Genomic DNA, 16722 nt, shown 5'->3' on the forward strand with positions numbered 1-16722 from the left:
CTGTCGGGAGGGGTTGGAGGACCCCCCCCCCCGTGCAGGCTTGCGAAGGGAGGTGTTTCTTGGGGGAAGGTTGGTCGAGAGGTGCCTAGGTTTTGGGAGCTTGGCTTAGAACCGGCGGGCGGGACTTGGGTGGGGGCGGGGCTATGGAGATTAGGTGTTTTCTAGAACCCTGAGGGGGCGCAGAGGACTTGCGTCGCCCCCACCTGGCTCTGGCACTGGGAAATGGGGCTTTGGTTATGGGGGCCGGGCTCCGGGGGCGGGGCTTAGGCATGGGGGAGAGGCCCGGGAGCCTGGAGGCGGGGCTTGGGGAGCTCGCCCCACGCGGGGCGGGGCTCCAAAGGCAGCGGGATCTGCAGTTCGGACTCCCCGCGCCACAGTCGCTGCAGTTCCCTCCACTCTGGTGGCCCCGCGGCCCTGCGGGGAGTCCGAGGGTCGGCTGGCCGCTCGGACTTGGTGCAGGGCCGGCCCCGCCTCTCTCTTCCTCGGTGGGGCCTAGACGGTCGGGGCCGCGGAGACATGGAGCCCTCTCCTGCCACGGGGGGCTCGGAGACCACTCGCCTGGTGAGCCCCCGGGACCGCGGCGGCGCCGGTGGCGGCCTGCGCTTGAAGAGGTAGGACAGACCTGGGCCAGCCCTCAGCCTGGGGGCGCCACCCTCGTGCCATCCGCCCCTTTCGTTGTCTCCCTCGGCGCGGCCCCGGCTGGCCGCCCCAGCGCACCGCAACTCCCTCGGCTTCGCGGCGCCGGGTCTGTCCTCCCCGGCCACACGGCCAGAAGCCCCCGCCCCTCCCAGCAGCCTGCTATGCTCCTCCCGGCCACGGTTTTTCTCGGTCCCGCAAATCGGCTCCCCGGCGCGTCCCCCAAGCCTCCGGACCCCTCAGCCGCCCTCGCCGCATCTGACTTTCCCGCGAGCAGCTGCCCCTCCGTCGGGCCGGAGTCCGCGCCCGGTGCCCCGATGTCTGCATTGCTCGGGCGCCCTGCTGGTGGGGGCATCTGGCCGCCCCGCCTTCGGAGCCCCCGCTGCAGGCCCCTGGCCCTTTCCTCCGTGCGCCGGGCTCGCGGCGCCCCCTCCAGCCACGGCCAGCTGTGCGCACCCGGACCGAAGATGGGCCCGGGCTCCACGGCGGTTCTTCCCGGCCCCTGGGGGGCGGCGGCCGCTGGGAGGCGAGGGGGTGGCAGCGAAGGAGCAGGTGCGGTCTGGGCGGCAGGGGGTATTCCCGGCTCCGCACAGACGGGGCCGGGGGCGGCGAGGTGTGAAATGAGGCGCGCGGAGCGGCCGGGACAGCGGGCCGGGGGCGGCCGGAGAACCTCCTCCGCGTCCCGCCGGCCTCCCGCGCCCGGCGCCCGCCGGCTCTGTGCGCCTTGGCCCTCGGAGCGCCGCGCCAGGCCCATCCTGGCCACCTCCGCTGGCCATTTTGTCTGTTGGCTGACCGTCCGTTTGTCTCGGAAATTTGACAGGCTCTCTAGCTCTTTCTGGTCGGCTTCCCCCCCCCCCCTTCTTCATTTCTCCCAACCGTTCTTTTTCCCTCCGAGCACCTTTCCCTTTGTCTCTGGTTCCTCTGTGTGTTTCTCGCTCTTTCCCTGGGCGAGGGCCGTAAACCTGAGTGGGTGGGGGAGTGGATGAACAGAAGGGAGGACAGACTTCCCGTCTGACTCCTTCCTGCAGGGGACTGCAGACGTGGGCAGCTGTGGAGGCTCCAGCCAAGACACTGGCTGGCTCTTCACATATCCTTTTGACTCTGCTTCAGGCCCTGTCCCCTCCCCAAACTTCCCCTCTACCTCACTCAATATTACTTGTTTGTTGGGGGTTTCAGAATGTCAAGGAGAGAAAACTGCCTTTCTTTCTCTCTAAACAGCATGTAGCCCCCCACCCATATACACACTCACGCACACACCCACTCACACCAACAATGAGGCTTCTTTTTTTTCTAATGTATTTTTTTTAAAGTAGGCTCCATGCCCAAGGTGGAGCTTGAGCTCATGACCCTGAGATTAAGAGTCGCATGCTCTACCAACTGAGCCAGCCAGGCACCCCAACAATGAGGCTTCTTTAGTGCCCAATTCATGCAGAACAAAAGGGAGTAGCCTGTTGATGGGTGGCTACCTTGATGACTGGCTACTCTGTGCCTTACAAAAAAGGCATCTTGCCCACTGCCCCAAAGCCACGCAGCCTGTGCTTGCTATCCAGACCCGCATCTCTGACTCCCGGCTCATTTTCATCCTCATATGACCATTAGTCACCAAATCCTGCAGTATTTTCTGAAAGAGACTCTTCCCTAACCTACCTGCCCCTCCTCTAAAATTCTGTGCAGGGAATCTGTGGCCTGGTCTAGTCTGAACCCTTCCATCTTCTCTCCTCTCTCCCTCTCAGACTAATATACATCAGCAAGGTCATCTCAGGGCTTGGGAAAGATATGTGAAATCAATCAGTGTATATCCCTCCATGTTCCTTTGAGCCCTTGCTTCCCTCCTCAGCCCTTGGCCTGGCTCCTGATACTTAAAACTCCTAGCCACTTATCTTGTCATTGACATCCCATGTGTATGGAGCCCTCTTTTTCACCTAGGTCTCATGTTGAACATCTCTCCCTCTGTGAAGTTGTCCTCACCCCCATCACAGGTGGTCACTCCCTCCCTGGTGCTCCAAAGTCCTTCGTTCATAATCCTCCTGGCCCCAGCCTCTCCTTGCCTAGTAAGTCATCGGTGAAACATCTGTCTCTCCCACTAGACCAGGCTTCACCATGTGTATACCACCTGCCACCTGATTCCCAGGCGCCCAACTATATGTATACCTCATTGAAGAATGAGGATGGGTTTCAGAGCCACCCTCATTTCCCTGTCTCCTCTGGAAACACACCAGAATCATACACATTGAGATACTAAGTCTTGGAAGAAAATTCCAAGAAATTAATCTACCTGCCAGCACTTGAATCTTCCCTAGAAGCACCAAATGTCCCCCCACCTCCCTCACACCTCAATTCACCCACTTGGCAGAGCTTTTCTGAGCCGGAAGACCCCAGGCTTCCCTCCTCACTTTACTGCTGTGACCACTTTTCAACCTAGAGCCTTCGATTTCACTCATGGGTATTCTAGTCACACCTCCATGAGTATTTCTAGGACTGTATTTTCTATTACATCCTTTGTTCCGTGGGAAGGTTCTGGCCTTGCTGGGGTTCAGACTTGGTAGTCATGGGGTTAAGAATTGGGCCAGTATGAACCTAAAACAGCCTGAGCTCAATGTCTGGCATACCAGGTGAGGCCCCAGCCCCATTCATTCACCAAGGGGGGCTTGGCACTGTACAGTTAAGGTGGCCTCTGCTAGGTGCTTATGATCAGACCAAGGTCCAGCTAACATGGGGCAGCCTCCAAATCCAGCATCCTCCCACTGCCTCCCCAGCCACAGCAGTCTGTGCTTCATACTCCCTATAACAACCCCAACTCTGGGATCTGAAATATCAGATTTTTCTGGATCCCAACATTCCACTCTTTTAAATGGCCACATTTCAGCTGCATGTCTACATAGGGAAGGGGAAGGATCTAGATGGAGACACTGGGACCTGGATCTGGGAGGGAAGCACCAAGGCCAGGATTGTATGCTCACCCTTTGACACCACCTTCCCTTCCTGTTGCCTCTGCCTGGCATGTTCACCCAGTCTTTACCAAAACCCTCCCCATCCTTCAGTTTCTCTGATTTCACTCTAATTCGTCTACTCCTCTATCCTCCCAGCCCTGACAGCATTTGGCTTTATGGCAATAGCTACTCTCTTGCTACTGTCATAGCACTAGATACACCTTCATCTTGTTCACCAAAAGCTCCTGGAGGTCAGCAAGTTCCTGCTCACTTGTGTTCCTTATGGTGTCTATCAATTCGTTATGGTAGAGTCTACTCTATACCACGAACTCGCCGTGTGGCCTCCATATGTCTTCCCCCTCTCTGAGTCTCATACTTGTCATTTCTGTAACAAGTGTTAGACGAGACCATCTCTACAGTGCTTTCCAGCTGTGAAATTCCATGGCTCTGTGTATGACAGAAAAGGGAGGCTGGGCTCTGAGCGGTTTCTTAGCCCCACTCTCTCACGTGGCCCCTGTCTCTGAGGCTCCCAGGTTTGAGCAGGCCTTGGGACAGACAGAGCGAGTGTTGGGCCACGGCTAATGAAGCCTGTCTAGCGGGACTGAGGAACAGGTCAGACCATGGCCATGCACCAGTTTGAATCACGCTACCCATCTCAGTCTCTTCACAGAGCCCTCGGAGGCCGTCCCTGAGGAACCCAAATCTGTGGAGTTGCCCTTCCACCACTGCCACAGGGACCCCCTACCACAGCCGGGCCTCACCCCTGAGAGGCTGCAGGCACAGAGGCAGCTGTGTGCCGCCTGTGCCGTGTGCTGCGTCTTCATGGCCGGGGAGGTGGTTGGTAAGTCAGAGGGCTGCTCCTCCAACCCCGTCCTCTTGACCCCGGCCTGAGCCACTCTCCGCCCAGAGTCCCAGCAACGTTCCTGGTGGACATGCAGAGAAGGAGATGGCTGCAGTGGAGACCTGGGTGCTCAGGACTCAGGGAGCGGGAGAGGATGGGAGACAGCACCAAGGGGAATTCAGGGCAAGGTCCGCAGCGGAGGGGGGGTGCCAGGGCAGCTTCTCAGCATTAGCTGAGTCTTTTATTTTTTAAGATTTTATTTATTTATTCATGAGAGACACACAGAGAGAAGCAGAGACATAGGCAGAGGGAAAAGCAGGCTCCCTGCAGGGAGCCCAATGCAGGAGTCGATTCCAGGACCCTAGGATCACGCCCTGAGCCAAAGGCAGACACTCCACCACTGAGCCACCCAGGCATCCCTAGCTGAGTCTTTTAAAAGTCCTATTTTCTTGATATGAAAATGTGTCATTATAGAAACTAGAAATGTGGATGAGTGAAAAGAAGCAAATAAGAACTTCCTGTAGTCCCATCACCAGAGAAAAACACAGTTCACATTTTGGTGCAGGGCCCCCCAGTTTTTCTCCCTGCTTATCCACATGCTGCCACAGCTCATGCTACTTTCTAACTGGACCCAGAGTACACTGCTTTATCCTTGCAGGTGGGTATTTGGCGCACAGCCTGGCCATTATGACCGATGCAGCCCACCTGCTGGCAGATGTGGGCAGCATGATAGGCAGCCTCTTCTCCCTGTGGCTCTCTACCCGTCCAGCCACCCGCACCATGACCTTTGGGTGGCACCGCTCAGGTAAGGCCCTGCATAGCCCAGTGAGCCTCTGATCTTACCAGAAGGTACCTCCTAGGGTCCCGGGCAGGTCTCTGATAGCTTGTCTCCCCCTGCAGAGACTCTGGGGGCTTTGGCCTCTGTGGTCTCCCTCTGGATGGTCACTGGCATCCTCCTGTACCTGGCCTTCATCCGCCTGCTGCACAGCGACTACCACATCGAGGGGGGTGCCATGCTGCTGACCGCCAGCATCGCAGTCTGTGCCAATCTGCTGTACGTGCCAGTATGGAGCAGGCACCATGTGGGGCTCAGGGCGAGGGGTCCTCCTCCCAGGTGGGAGAGCTGGCTCTCTCCCCTCCCCAACAGGCATGCAACACACACACATACACATACACAGTTCTCACCTGTCGCCTGCCCTAGGGCTGCCTTAAAACAGTTGGGAGAAAGACCTAGAACCCAGTAAGCAGGCATTTTTTTTTAATTTTTTTTAAATGTTTATTTATTTATGATAGTCACAGAGAGAGAAAGAGAGAGAGGCAGAGACACAGGCAGAGGGAGAAGCAGGCTCCATGCACCGGAAGCCCGATGTGGGATTCGATCCCGGGTCTCCAGGATCGCGCCCTGGGCCAAAGGCAGGCGCCAAACCGCTGCGCCACCCAGGGATCCCAGTAAGCAGGCATTTATTAAGGGCCTGCTGTGTACCAGCCACTCTGCTGGGGGCTTTCGGCAGCAGTGTCTCATCTGAGCCCCACAACCACCCCATGATGTAGACAGTATCAGTCCTAGTGTACAGTTAATGAAACAGAAACAGAATGGAAGAGGTAGCTAGGTGATTTGCACAGGTGTAAATAGCAGGGTCAGGATGTGAATCCATATCTCCAGCACCAAGTACAGTGTTATGTCCCCCAGGCTACATGATTTGTCTCCCTTGGCCGATGTTGTCTTTGTCTGGGGCTGGGAAAGTAGGGAGAAAATAGGTGGGGAAAGAGCTCCGGGGGGGTAGGGGGAGGTGGAGAGAATGTGGAAATAGGGCAGAGGAGGCCAGGAATGGGCCGCGTGGGCTGAGCTGCTCTGCTTCCCCCTCAGAATGGCCTTTGTGCTGCACCAGGCTGGGCCCCCCCACAGCCACGGGTCTAGGGGGGCGGAGTATGCACCGCTGGAGGAGGGGCCCGGGGAGCCCCTGCCCCTGGGGAACACCAGCGTCCGGGCAGCCTTTGTGCATGTGCTGGGGGACCTCCTGCAGAGCCTTGGGGTACTGGCCGCCTCTGTCCTCATCTACTTCAAGGTACTGTGCACACAAGCCTGCCCGGGCCTTCCTCCCCCAGCTCCACACCCTAACCCCCTCCTTGGACCCTTGGCCTCTCCCCCACCCCCACCACCCCCGCCAAGCTCCTAGCTCCCCCGAAATCCCTGCTCGGGGCATGGTCCCTTTCCCCCAGCAGGGCTCTCAGGGGCCTCTTGGGTCCTGTTTGTCTAAGACACCCCTAGGTCTTCCTCTGGAAGGTTCCTGTTTCCTGGGCTCAGAGGTCTCTTTCCCTACAGCCTCAGTACAAGGCAGCTGACCCCATCAGCACCTTCCTCTTCTCCATCTGTGCCCTGGGATCTACAGCTCCCACCCTCCGAGATGTTCTTCGTGTCCTCATGGAAGGTAAGTCAGATGTCACAGTTCCTCACCTGGATCCTCTCTGACCTTGCTCCAGCTCTGAGCCACCTCTCTTCTTTCAAGAGAGTGTCGGGTGAAGGCCTGGGTCCTGGGGTCTATTGCTAGAAGGAGGATTCGGGCACAGAGTGAATTGTGGGGGTTAATGGTGAGCAGACACAGAATGGGGGAGGTAGAGTCTGGTAAGGGGCTGTCCTTGGGCAGGAGGGGCCTTGGTAATAAGGCATGGTGGGTGCTTTTTGCAGGTTCCCCCCGAAGCGTGGGGTTTGAGCCCGTGCGGGACACACTGATGTCCGTGCCAGGAGTCCGGGCAACTCATGAGTTGCATCTCTGGTCCCTTACGCTTACTTACCATGTTGCCTCCGCACACCTGGCCATTGGTGAGTACACACTGGCCCTAGCCAGTTACCTCCTAGAGATATTTCCCACCCCCTCAACCCGCCTCTCCCCGCCCCAGCCTGGCTCCCTTTCTAAACCTAGGAAGATAATCTGAATTGCTGGAATTGCAGGTCCATCTCTCTTTCTTGATCTCTTTTTCATATGTATGTGCATGTTGGAGACAAGGAACCCTGGACAGGGTATTTTGGGGGGAGGTGACACCCTCTCTGAAGTAGTGCAGAGAACCAGCAACCCTTTAAAAGATCACTAATAGTAATAAGTCTAGTAACAGGGCACATTAGGTAAGTTGTGACCGTGGGGTATCACGGGACTATTCAAACTGATGATTATGAACACTGTGTGGCAACTAGGAAAAATGTTTATGGTATAATGCTAAGAGGAAAAAGCTGAATGTAAAATTATATCTACATTATGATTCAACTATTAAAAATATATATGGTGACTCACAAGCTGACAAAGGCTTTTTGAGTTTCTTCCAGATGCAAGAAGCAATCAGAGACATGCAATTTGGATGCCAAAAATATTATACTTTGTGGGATAGTTGATGGTAACTTTAGAGTGACAATGAGAAAATATTTAACATCTGGATTGTCTTGGAGAATCGGGTGCTGTGGCTGCTGAAACATACAGCTGTTTATTGATAGTCAAAGAGCAGAAGAGAATAGAAAAATAAGAATAGTTTGGTGGTTAGCATGGTGGCATGGCTGATTAGGGGGTGAATCTCTCCAACCTTTTCTTTGGCATTTTTATGCTGTTGGTACAATACAGAAAGAAAATAAAGCTCCTAATTCAAGCCTGGCTTTAATGCTGTGCAAACCATTGGGTCCCCCTTCACCCGTCCTTATCTTGGCCCCTGCCTGGTTCCCAAGTCCCCTGGGAACCTGCTGCCTCTTATCACTCTCCCACAGACTCCACGGCTGACCCTGAAGCTGTCCTGGCTGAAGCCACATCCCAGCTCCACTCCCGGTTTGGATTCTCCAGCTGTACCCTGCAGGTTGAGCAGTACCAGCCCGAGATGGCCCAGTGCCTGCGCTGCCGGGAGCCCCCCCAAGCCTGAGCCAAGGCCCCGCCCTCACCCTACTGCCAGGCCCTGGCTCAGGCCCGGACTCTCAGTACCTGCCTCCCTGCTCTCGGAGAAGGGACAGCTGGTCCCGTACCCCTTCCTCTCTCCCTCCTTCCATCTGCCCATTCCCTAGCCCCCAGGTCCAGTGGACAAGACCAAAGTGTGTGGGGGGGGGGGGGGAGGCAGGAGTCAGGCTGAATGGGAGTTAATCAGTGGGGGTGTGTAGAAATCCCTTGGTCCCCACTCCCTGTGGTTTAGGGAGCACAAGCGTCCTTTCCATGCAGTTCATTTGTCTGTGTGGCAGGCTGGCTGGCTGGCTGGCTGGGGGCATCTGCCTGTCTGTGTGCTGTTGGTGTGCCTATGCCTGGGGGAGGTCAGCAGGGGCCCCCTCCCCATGTGGCCCTCGCTCTGTCTATGCAGGAGCCCCAAAACCCGCACTTTGTCTGTTTGTTCTAGCCTTGTGGTTTTGTCTCCATGTGTATGTGTTTCTTGGTGCTGTGGCCTGTGTGTCTCTGTGCCTCTGTGGCTGTGCTATGGTCTCTCTGAGTCTGCACCATCCATGTGTCCTTTTGGGGATCTGTCTGTCCATCCCTCTGTTGGTGCTGTGCCCTCGGCTATCCCAGAGAGAGGGAGGACTCCACCACAGCTCCACCAATAAACTTGTGTCTAACTGCATCTTCCAGTCCGTGTACTGACTCCTCAGAAGAGGGAAAGAGAGCCTCATAGCCAGAGTGACCTCCCACAGCCCTCCTCCCTCCCACCCAGCTCCTCCACCTTCTCCACCCTCAAATATCCAATCCCTTGTAGGCTAAAACCCACCAGTCCCTTTGTTACCTTCCCCTACTGCATGCCTGGGTCTCCGGCTCAGGGAGAGTCCTTGCATGCCCTGGGCTTGGTTGCAGGAGAAAGTTGGAAGGCAAGGAGCCAAGGGATCCTGGAGAGTCATTCCTAAATACTCCTATAGGCCATCCGGGCCTCGGGCTGGTCAGAGGAAGCTTAGTCCCTTTGGGGAAGAGTGGTTGCACCACACTCTTTGGGCTGCGGACACCAAGGACCTCTGTTACTATCCCCCTTTGTCTTAAAGAATCATATATTTGGACAGATTTAGTCTTTATAAACCAAACTTTTTTTTTATATACTTTTTAAAAAATTAATTAATTTATTTATTTATGATAGTCACACACAGAGAGAGAGAGAGGCAGAGACATAGGCAGAGGGAGAAGCAGGCTCCATGCACCAGGAGCCTGATGTGGGATTCGATCCCAGGTCTCCAGGATCGCGCCCTGGGCCAAAGGCAGGCGCTAAACCGTTGCGTCACCCAGGGATCCCAAACTTTTTTTTTTTTTTTTAAGATTTTTATTTATTTATTCATGAGAGACAGAGAGAGACAGAGACAGAGACACAGGCAGAGGGAGAAGAGGGACGAGATCCCAGGCTTCCAGGATCATATCCTGGGGTGAAGGTGGCGCTAAACCGTGGGGCCACCGGGGCTGCCCTTTATAAAGCAAACTTAAGGGATTATTGTTACTATTAAGGGATCCCTTAAACTTAAGGGACTGTGGATTTTCTCTTCTAAGAAATCAAACTCTGTGCTTTGATTTTAGATCTAGTGCTTTGGATCAGCAGGAGTTTGCAGGCCCTGCCACCCTAGGTTGATACAATTCCAGCCTGAAGCAAAGACACTGAGTATTTTCATTAGCCCGTGCATACTTCTGCAAGGCTTTCCTTTGCATAGTGGAAATATCTTTAATATAAAATGATCTTTTAAAAATTATTATAAAAACAATATATGCTTGCCTTAAGAATCCAGCAAAGGGGGCAGCTCGGGTGGCGTGGCGGTTTGGCGCCGCCTGCAGCCCAGGGCGTGATCCTGGAGACCTGGGATTGAGTCCCACGTCAGGCTCCTGCATGGAGCCTACTTCTCCCTCCTCCTGTGTCTCTGCCTCCCTTTCTCTCTCTCTCTCTATGTCTATCATAAATAAATAAATCCTAAAAAAAAAAAAAATCCAACAAAGGATGGGGATCCCTGGGGGCCTCAGCAGTTCAGTGCCTGCCTTTGGCCCAGGGCGTAATACTGGAGTCTCAGGATCGAGTCCTGCATCAGGGTCCTGGCAAGGAGCCTGCTTCTCCCTCTGCCTGTGTCTCTGCCTCTCTCTCTCATGAATAAATAAATAAAATATTTTTTAAAAAATCCAACAAAGGAAAAGTGTATAAAGTAGAAAGTGAGTGTTTCCCCTATTCTATTACTCCCAGAAGTAACTGCTATTTACAGTTTGGAGTCTCTCTGCCTATATTTTTACGTTCGTACAAACAGTTCTACATAATAACATAGGTGGGATCACTTTATAGGTGAGATCATGAAACCTGCTTTTATGATTCAACCATACATCCTGGATGTGTCTTTCCATGTCAATACACTTAGATTTCATCGCTCTGTGTAAGGTGAGGCTTTTGGACTCATTGAAAATAGGCCTGCCTCCCCACTCTGGTCTCAGCTGCACCCCCGTGCCCCCAAGGCTGAGTGAGTCTTGGCTGGCTGGCTGGCTGGCCTGAGTCAAGTCAGGCGTGGGAGGCTGGGCTGAGGTGAAGGGCTGGCAGTCCATCACGCTCGGGGCTGCTGAGGCTGCCCCAGCTGCTCTCCATGCTTTGCTAGTTCCTGATACTTTCTCATTTTACGACTCATTGATTATAGGCCCCAAGCGACATGATGGGGGTTGGGAAAAGGAAGGAAATGGAGGGTGGGGAAAATGAAGGACGAGATTTCCACCCTATGACCAGCCTTAAGCTGCAGCCCCCACTCTTTATCACATTGTTGGGTCCCTTTGCAGGGTGGGGAACAGTGTTCTGGGTGAAATGAGACCTCACAAAGGATGCAGTCCATTTTTGCCCTACACCCTGGCAAGATGAGAAAATGGAAGCTAAGGCTCAGAGAGGGAAAAGGACTTCCCCGAGGTCACCCAGCAAGTGACCAGTAGCAGAGTTGGGGTTCTCACCCCCCACTCAGGCCTCTTGGAAGCTCTGCCCGGTCCAATTTCTCAGCAAACCTTTGCTCAGCTTTTCCAGCAACCTGCTGCCAGCTGGCATGGCAGATACAGGGGCTCTGGACTCAGGCTTCTTGGTTCTGCCTTGGTCTTCTATTAATACACTGGTCACTTTAACCTCTCTGAGTTCCTGCTTTCCTAATTATAAAAGGAAGGATTACATAGCACTGTGGCATGAATGTGCCTGGTACATAGAGGGCATGTAGGAATAGGTTTTCTTGGGTGGAATCCAGGATGCAGGTGCGAGATTTCAGGGGAACAGGGTGACCCAGCACCCTAATAGCAGGGATAGGAGCCCAAATCTACTGAGCTTACACTGGGTGCAAGACACCCTAGATGGTTTGACCTACACTTTTCAGATGGAGAAACTGAAGCATACGTGCCCAAGTATAACTGTCAGGGTTGAGATGCAAACTTAGTTCTGGCTGCTCTAAGGCTGCAGGCCTTTTACACACTGCCCTCCCTGCCCACCCACCTCCCAGCTTCAGTCTTTGCTCAGTCAGGACAGAAGGATCAGGAGCTTTCTCCCTCATTCATGTAGCCCTCTCCGGGGAGCTGAGGAAATCCTTATCTGCAGGAGCTGCCCGCATCCCCCCATTATCTCCCCCACCCACCTCCACTTGCTTATCCAGAAGGTCCTTTCCTCCTGGTGCCCTTCCCTGATGATAAAATATGTAGTAGAAGGTGAGGTGAGGAGACAGGGCTGGCAGGGAGGGGATGGAAGGGAAGCTGGGGAAGGGCCCATCCATCAGCCCAGCCCTGGCAGCTCTTTACACAGCTGGTTAACCAGGGGATGAGGGGAGAGGGCGGCCTGCGAGGCAGGCAGGGACCAGAGAAAGATGGGGTGGACAAGGGGTGGGTGGAGCGAGGGACAGGCCGGTCGTGCTTAATGCAGTTGTCAGGAGTGAGTGAGTGTGTGTGTGTGTGTGTGTGTGTGTGTGTGAGAGAGAGAGAGAGAGAGAGAGAGAGAGAGAGAGAGAGAGAGAGAGATGCGAGACCAAGGAGCAGACAGGAAAGCCAGAAGCAGGTGCGCGCCCGGAGACGGGGCGTGGGAACATCCGGGCAGAAGGGCCGGCCCCGCCCCCCTCGCTCGGGGCTCACCTGGGCCTGCTGGCCGGGCGGGGGCGGAGCGGACCCTCACCGACCGGCGGCGAGACCTGCAGGCCCGGCGGCCCAGGGGCACAGCCTGCCTGAGGCCAGGAGGAAGCCCAGGGTGATAAGTTGGGGTGCTCCTCATTCTGGTGACCCTGCTTCCCTTCCAGGGACTTCAGTGAGCTGGGAGCCCAGTCCCGCCGCCTTTAGCCAGGCCATCAGAGGGGGAGCAGCGCCCCCCTGAGGCCCACGCCAGGATAGCAGCAGAGGCGGCCGGAGGCTCTGGAGGTTATTTAGGGACCGAGGCTGGGTGGGAAGAGCCCTCCCCGGTTCCTGGCAGATTGCCCCAGCCCCGTGGAGAACTGCGTTCAGGGAGTTCCCTTTGTACTTGAAGGAGTCTTTGTCCCCAACTCTGGGAGTTCCCAGGGCTTCTCTGTCTCTGCTTTGATCACCAGGCCCATCCCATCACCACCAGGTCGACACCTTCTAAGGGGTGCTAAGCAGTGGGGCAGAGGCGGAGGCGATCACAGATGGGCCTACAAAGTGGGTCCTGTTGCTAGGATAGCGGGAGAAAGTGGGCAGCGAAAAGGTGCAGGTAGGAGGGGCCTCCTGTGGTCAGAGCCAGTGCCTGTCTCCTTCAGCCCCCCACTCCCTGCCCTCTCTCTACCCCAGCCTTCCCCCCCCCCCCCCACCTGGCTGCAGCATCTTGAAGCCCCAGGAAGCAGCCCCAACTGGACCTGAAGGAGCTAATGCAGAGAACAGGTTTCCTCCCTTTCAGGGCTGACTCTCAGGGCCACTCATAAGCTATTCCCCTCCTCCCCTGCAGCACCAGAGCTCCTACTCCCTGTGGGAGACTTTCTGGTCAGTTCCCAAGTGGGTGCCTCAGGATGGGAGAGAAGGAAAGTGCAGCAGCCATCAATATACCCTCTCCCACCCTAGCTTAGTACTATGTTTCTAGGAGAAGGCTATAGGTTCCTTGTACAGAACAGCTTCCATTCTTAGAGGGAAACAAGAGCTTCCCAGAATAGAACAGGAAAGCACTGTAGGGGGCCTCCAGGTACACCCCTTCTAAGATTTTCTCTCCAATTTGGTGCTATGCCTGTGGCACCTGGTCCCAGGGATCACTGCCTGACTTTCTCTCTGACCCAAACAGTCTGAACATTCAATTCCACTCTCTTGTTCTCTTTGGCTCAACCAAGACAGACTATAAATTTTAAAAGAGCTGGAGCCAAAAGCCTAAGGAGAGAGAAGATGGAACCAAACCCAGGAACTAAAAGACAGTTAAAGCTTACCAAAATAAGCAGGTTTCAGGCCTTACACTAGCAAACATGCTTTTTCTTGGCCCAGAGATTGCCTCTCTGTTCCCTTCCATCCTGCCCACCTGCTGCACCAGAGCAGGGTTCGGTTCAGAACTCGGTCACACAGGACTTCTGGGAAGCACAGTGATGGGGTGAGATTGCTCTGTAAATCATACAGATTTACAGAGCCCGGAGGGGGTGGTGGGGGTGGAAGGAGGCACTGCTTTCCTCATGTTTGCCTGGCACTTAGACATTCAGTAATGGCTGTAAGTGAAGGAATGAATGGAGAAAAAGAGTAAACAAATGGGTGTGAGAGTCATACAAAGTCTAAAAGGTACCATCTTTTTTTAAAAAATTATTTTTAAATAATCTCCCCAACATGTGGCTTGAACTTGCAACCTCGAGATCAAGTCACCTACTCTACTGACTGAGCCAGCCAGGTGTCCCTATTAAGTGCCATCTTAGTCCCCAGGCTCCCACCCATAGGCAAATGAGCAGGTGCCTTACAAGCTGACCCTCCAGGACAAATCTGCAGCAGCATTTGGTGGTAACTAATCAAGTGCTTCTCAGGGAAGAAGTCATTGACATTGCCAGAGTCCTCCAAGGTGAGTGACTCGCCTGTCCCTGGTCCTGCCCGGGACATTGCTTCCCCCCACCTCACCACAAGCTCACAGTTTGTCTTCCTACTAAGCCCCGCTTGGTGACCCTTTTATTACTCTCCTAAGGATTCATCACAGCTTTCCCAGCTTCTTCAGGTCTCTTTCTGGTCCTAAGGCCACACACATTTTTTCCTTGCCTCTTGGTGAATGACAGCTTCTAGACCAGTCCATCACTAACCCCATGAAATGTGGTGTCCCCCTTATAGCCAGAAAGCATCAGAGTAACTATGATACCAAGTCCCTGCCTCAGACTTCATTCTCTTGGATCTCCTTCAGAATCTCACCTGCTGACACGTCATTCCAGACCTCACACACCTGCAACTCTGGGACTCTTTGATGGCTTTCTTCTGAGTTCTCCTCCACCCTTTCTGAGATTCTGCTCATTTCTCCTTGCTCTCATTCTCTCGGTGAACTAATCCAGAGGTACATATTTAGAGAGTTTTGATTGGGATCCCTGGTTTGGCGCCTGCCTTTGGCCCAGGGCGCGATCCTGGAGACCCGGGATCGAATCCCACGTCGGGCTCCCGGTGCATGGAGCCTGCTTCTGTCTCTGCCTCTCTCTCTCTCTCTGTGTGTGACTATCATAAATAAATAAAAATTTAAAAAAAATTAAAGAGCTTCGATTACCTTTATGCTGATGATTCAGTCAACAAATGTTTACTGAGCCCCCGGTATGGGCTCAGTACTTTTCTTAGTGCTTGGGTTATATTAGTGAGTAATGTCCCTTATGTAATCACATTATTTATCTGTCGCATGTTGCCCCAACTCCCCAGTTTCATTATCTCCACTGTATCTCCACATATGTCCCACAGCAGCTGAAAAGCATCACACCCAAACAGAATACATCTTTCTGTATCCCAAACTGGCTCTCTGATCTGCATCAGCCCTCATTCTCCCCATCTCAATGTCCCATGCCTGGAAGACTTTTAGTCCTTCCTATCCTTAGGATTTTCATATTTCATAACATCCCTTTCTGCCTTAGTCCAGACCATTGTCATCCATCATCTGCCTTTTGTGCAACAACATTCTAGTTGGCTTCCCTGATGGAATGGCTCCTATCCCCCATCTCTTCCAGATGCCGCTGCAAGGTTAGTCCTCCCCGTGCACTCACTTATCCTGGCACTCGCTGTCTGCTCCTCATCTCCACCGGCCCATGTCCCCCCACTGTCTAAGGAGTATTGTCACAGAATTATAGACACCTACCAGTGTTACACTGGGAACTCCCAACGCTACCCTTTCAGCTAAAGCCCAAAGCTGCACCAACTTGCCATGGTTGCAGCTCATTAATGGTAACAGGTAGGAATAGGACAAAAGTGGCAAAGCTCCAAGGGGAATGCCTATTTTGAGATTTTCTTCTTCACAAGTGTAGACAGTAAAGAGTTGGGGAAAATGACTTTGCAATGATAATACGGGAACACATTGAGTCAGACCCTTTTTCACAGAGGGATATAGCTAAAGGGTTCATCCAAAAGTAAAAGTAAAAACGACTTAATATTTGTAAAATGCTAGAACAGTGCTTGGCACAGAATTAGAGCAATGTTAACTTAAAAAAAAAAAGAAATAGATCAAATTGCTGAAGATTCTCAGGAGGAAAGGAGACCAGAAAACTTTTTTTTTTTTTTAACTTTTTATAGTTAATGACAACCACATGGAGTGTATGAGATTGTTTCTCAATGGACATGAAACAGCCTTAAGTATGGATATTTTGTTTAAAGCGCTGTTTTTATTTCTTGCTGATAGCTTCATTTATTTCCCAAGGTACTAAGATCTCATTTCTGGTTATAGGGGAAAGAAGTTTATTCAACTTAGAGCTGTGTTATGATTAGGAGAGCCAAAGAAAGGAACAGAGCAGAACACCTCCCACCACTTAGCAACTGAGTAGAATGTGTGTGCTGTTTGGCACAAACCCTTCTACTTGAGAACTAGGCTCTCCGAGTTCTGTGGGAATCTGTGTGTGACACGTTCCCAGGTACTTGGGAAAATAATCTCTTGATTTGTTTGAATAACCTCAGAAGGGTAACTGAAGCTCTAGAAAGGATAAGTGTTCTCTAAATGATACTCTTTCTAACCCACAAAGTCCTCCGGGCCCCCTGTGAGAGAACTTGTCAGGGTCAGGGCCAGGGCCAGGAAGCCAGGTCCCAGCTCTGCAGGAGCTGATGGAGTTATACCTAGTCCCACCCTCCCTCCAACAGGGCCTGTGGTTATGAATTCTGTTTCTGTTGGAATGCACACCCAAACCTCTTTGTCTGGTCTGTGGCTTCCCCCAACCCTAACAGTCAAAGCCAGAGTGCTCTGCTGGGTCCAGGTGTAGAGCCCCTCCTC

At 53.5% G+C, this 16722-nt stretch overlaps 1 protein-coding gene across 1 annotated transcript; it reads left to right on the forward strand.

Annotated features, from left to right (window-relative positions):
• The first annotated feature begins 324 nt into the window (after positions 1 to 324).
• Positions 325 to 8985, forward strand: SLC30A3 (solute carrier family 30 member 3). Its single transcript, XM_072771488.1, has 8 exons — positions 325 to 611; positions 4226 to 4407; positions 5066 to 5212; positions 5308 to 5461; positions 6275 to 6473; positions 6731 to 6836; positions 7094 to 7228; positions 8156 to 8985. Exons 1-8 carry the CDS (start codon positions 517 to 519, stop codon positions 8302 to 8304), a joined length of 1167 nt encoding a protein of 388 aa, XP_072627589.1. The 5' UTR covers positions 325 to 516; the 3' UTR covers positions 8305 to 8985.
• Positions 8986 to 16722: the final 7737 nt, after the last annotated feature.

This window comes from Canis lupus, chromosome 12 (genome assembly GCF_048164855.1).
Source record: "Canis lupus baileyi chromosome 12, mCanLup2.hap1, whole genome shotgun sequence".
Taxonomy (NCBI): domain Eukaryota; kingdom Metazoa; phylum Chordata; class Mammalia; order Carnivora; family Canidae; genus Canis; species Canis lupus.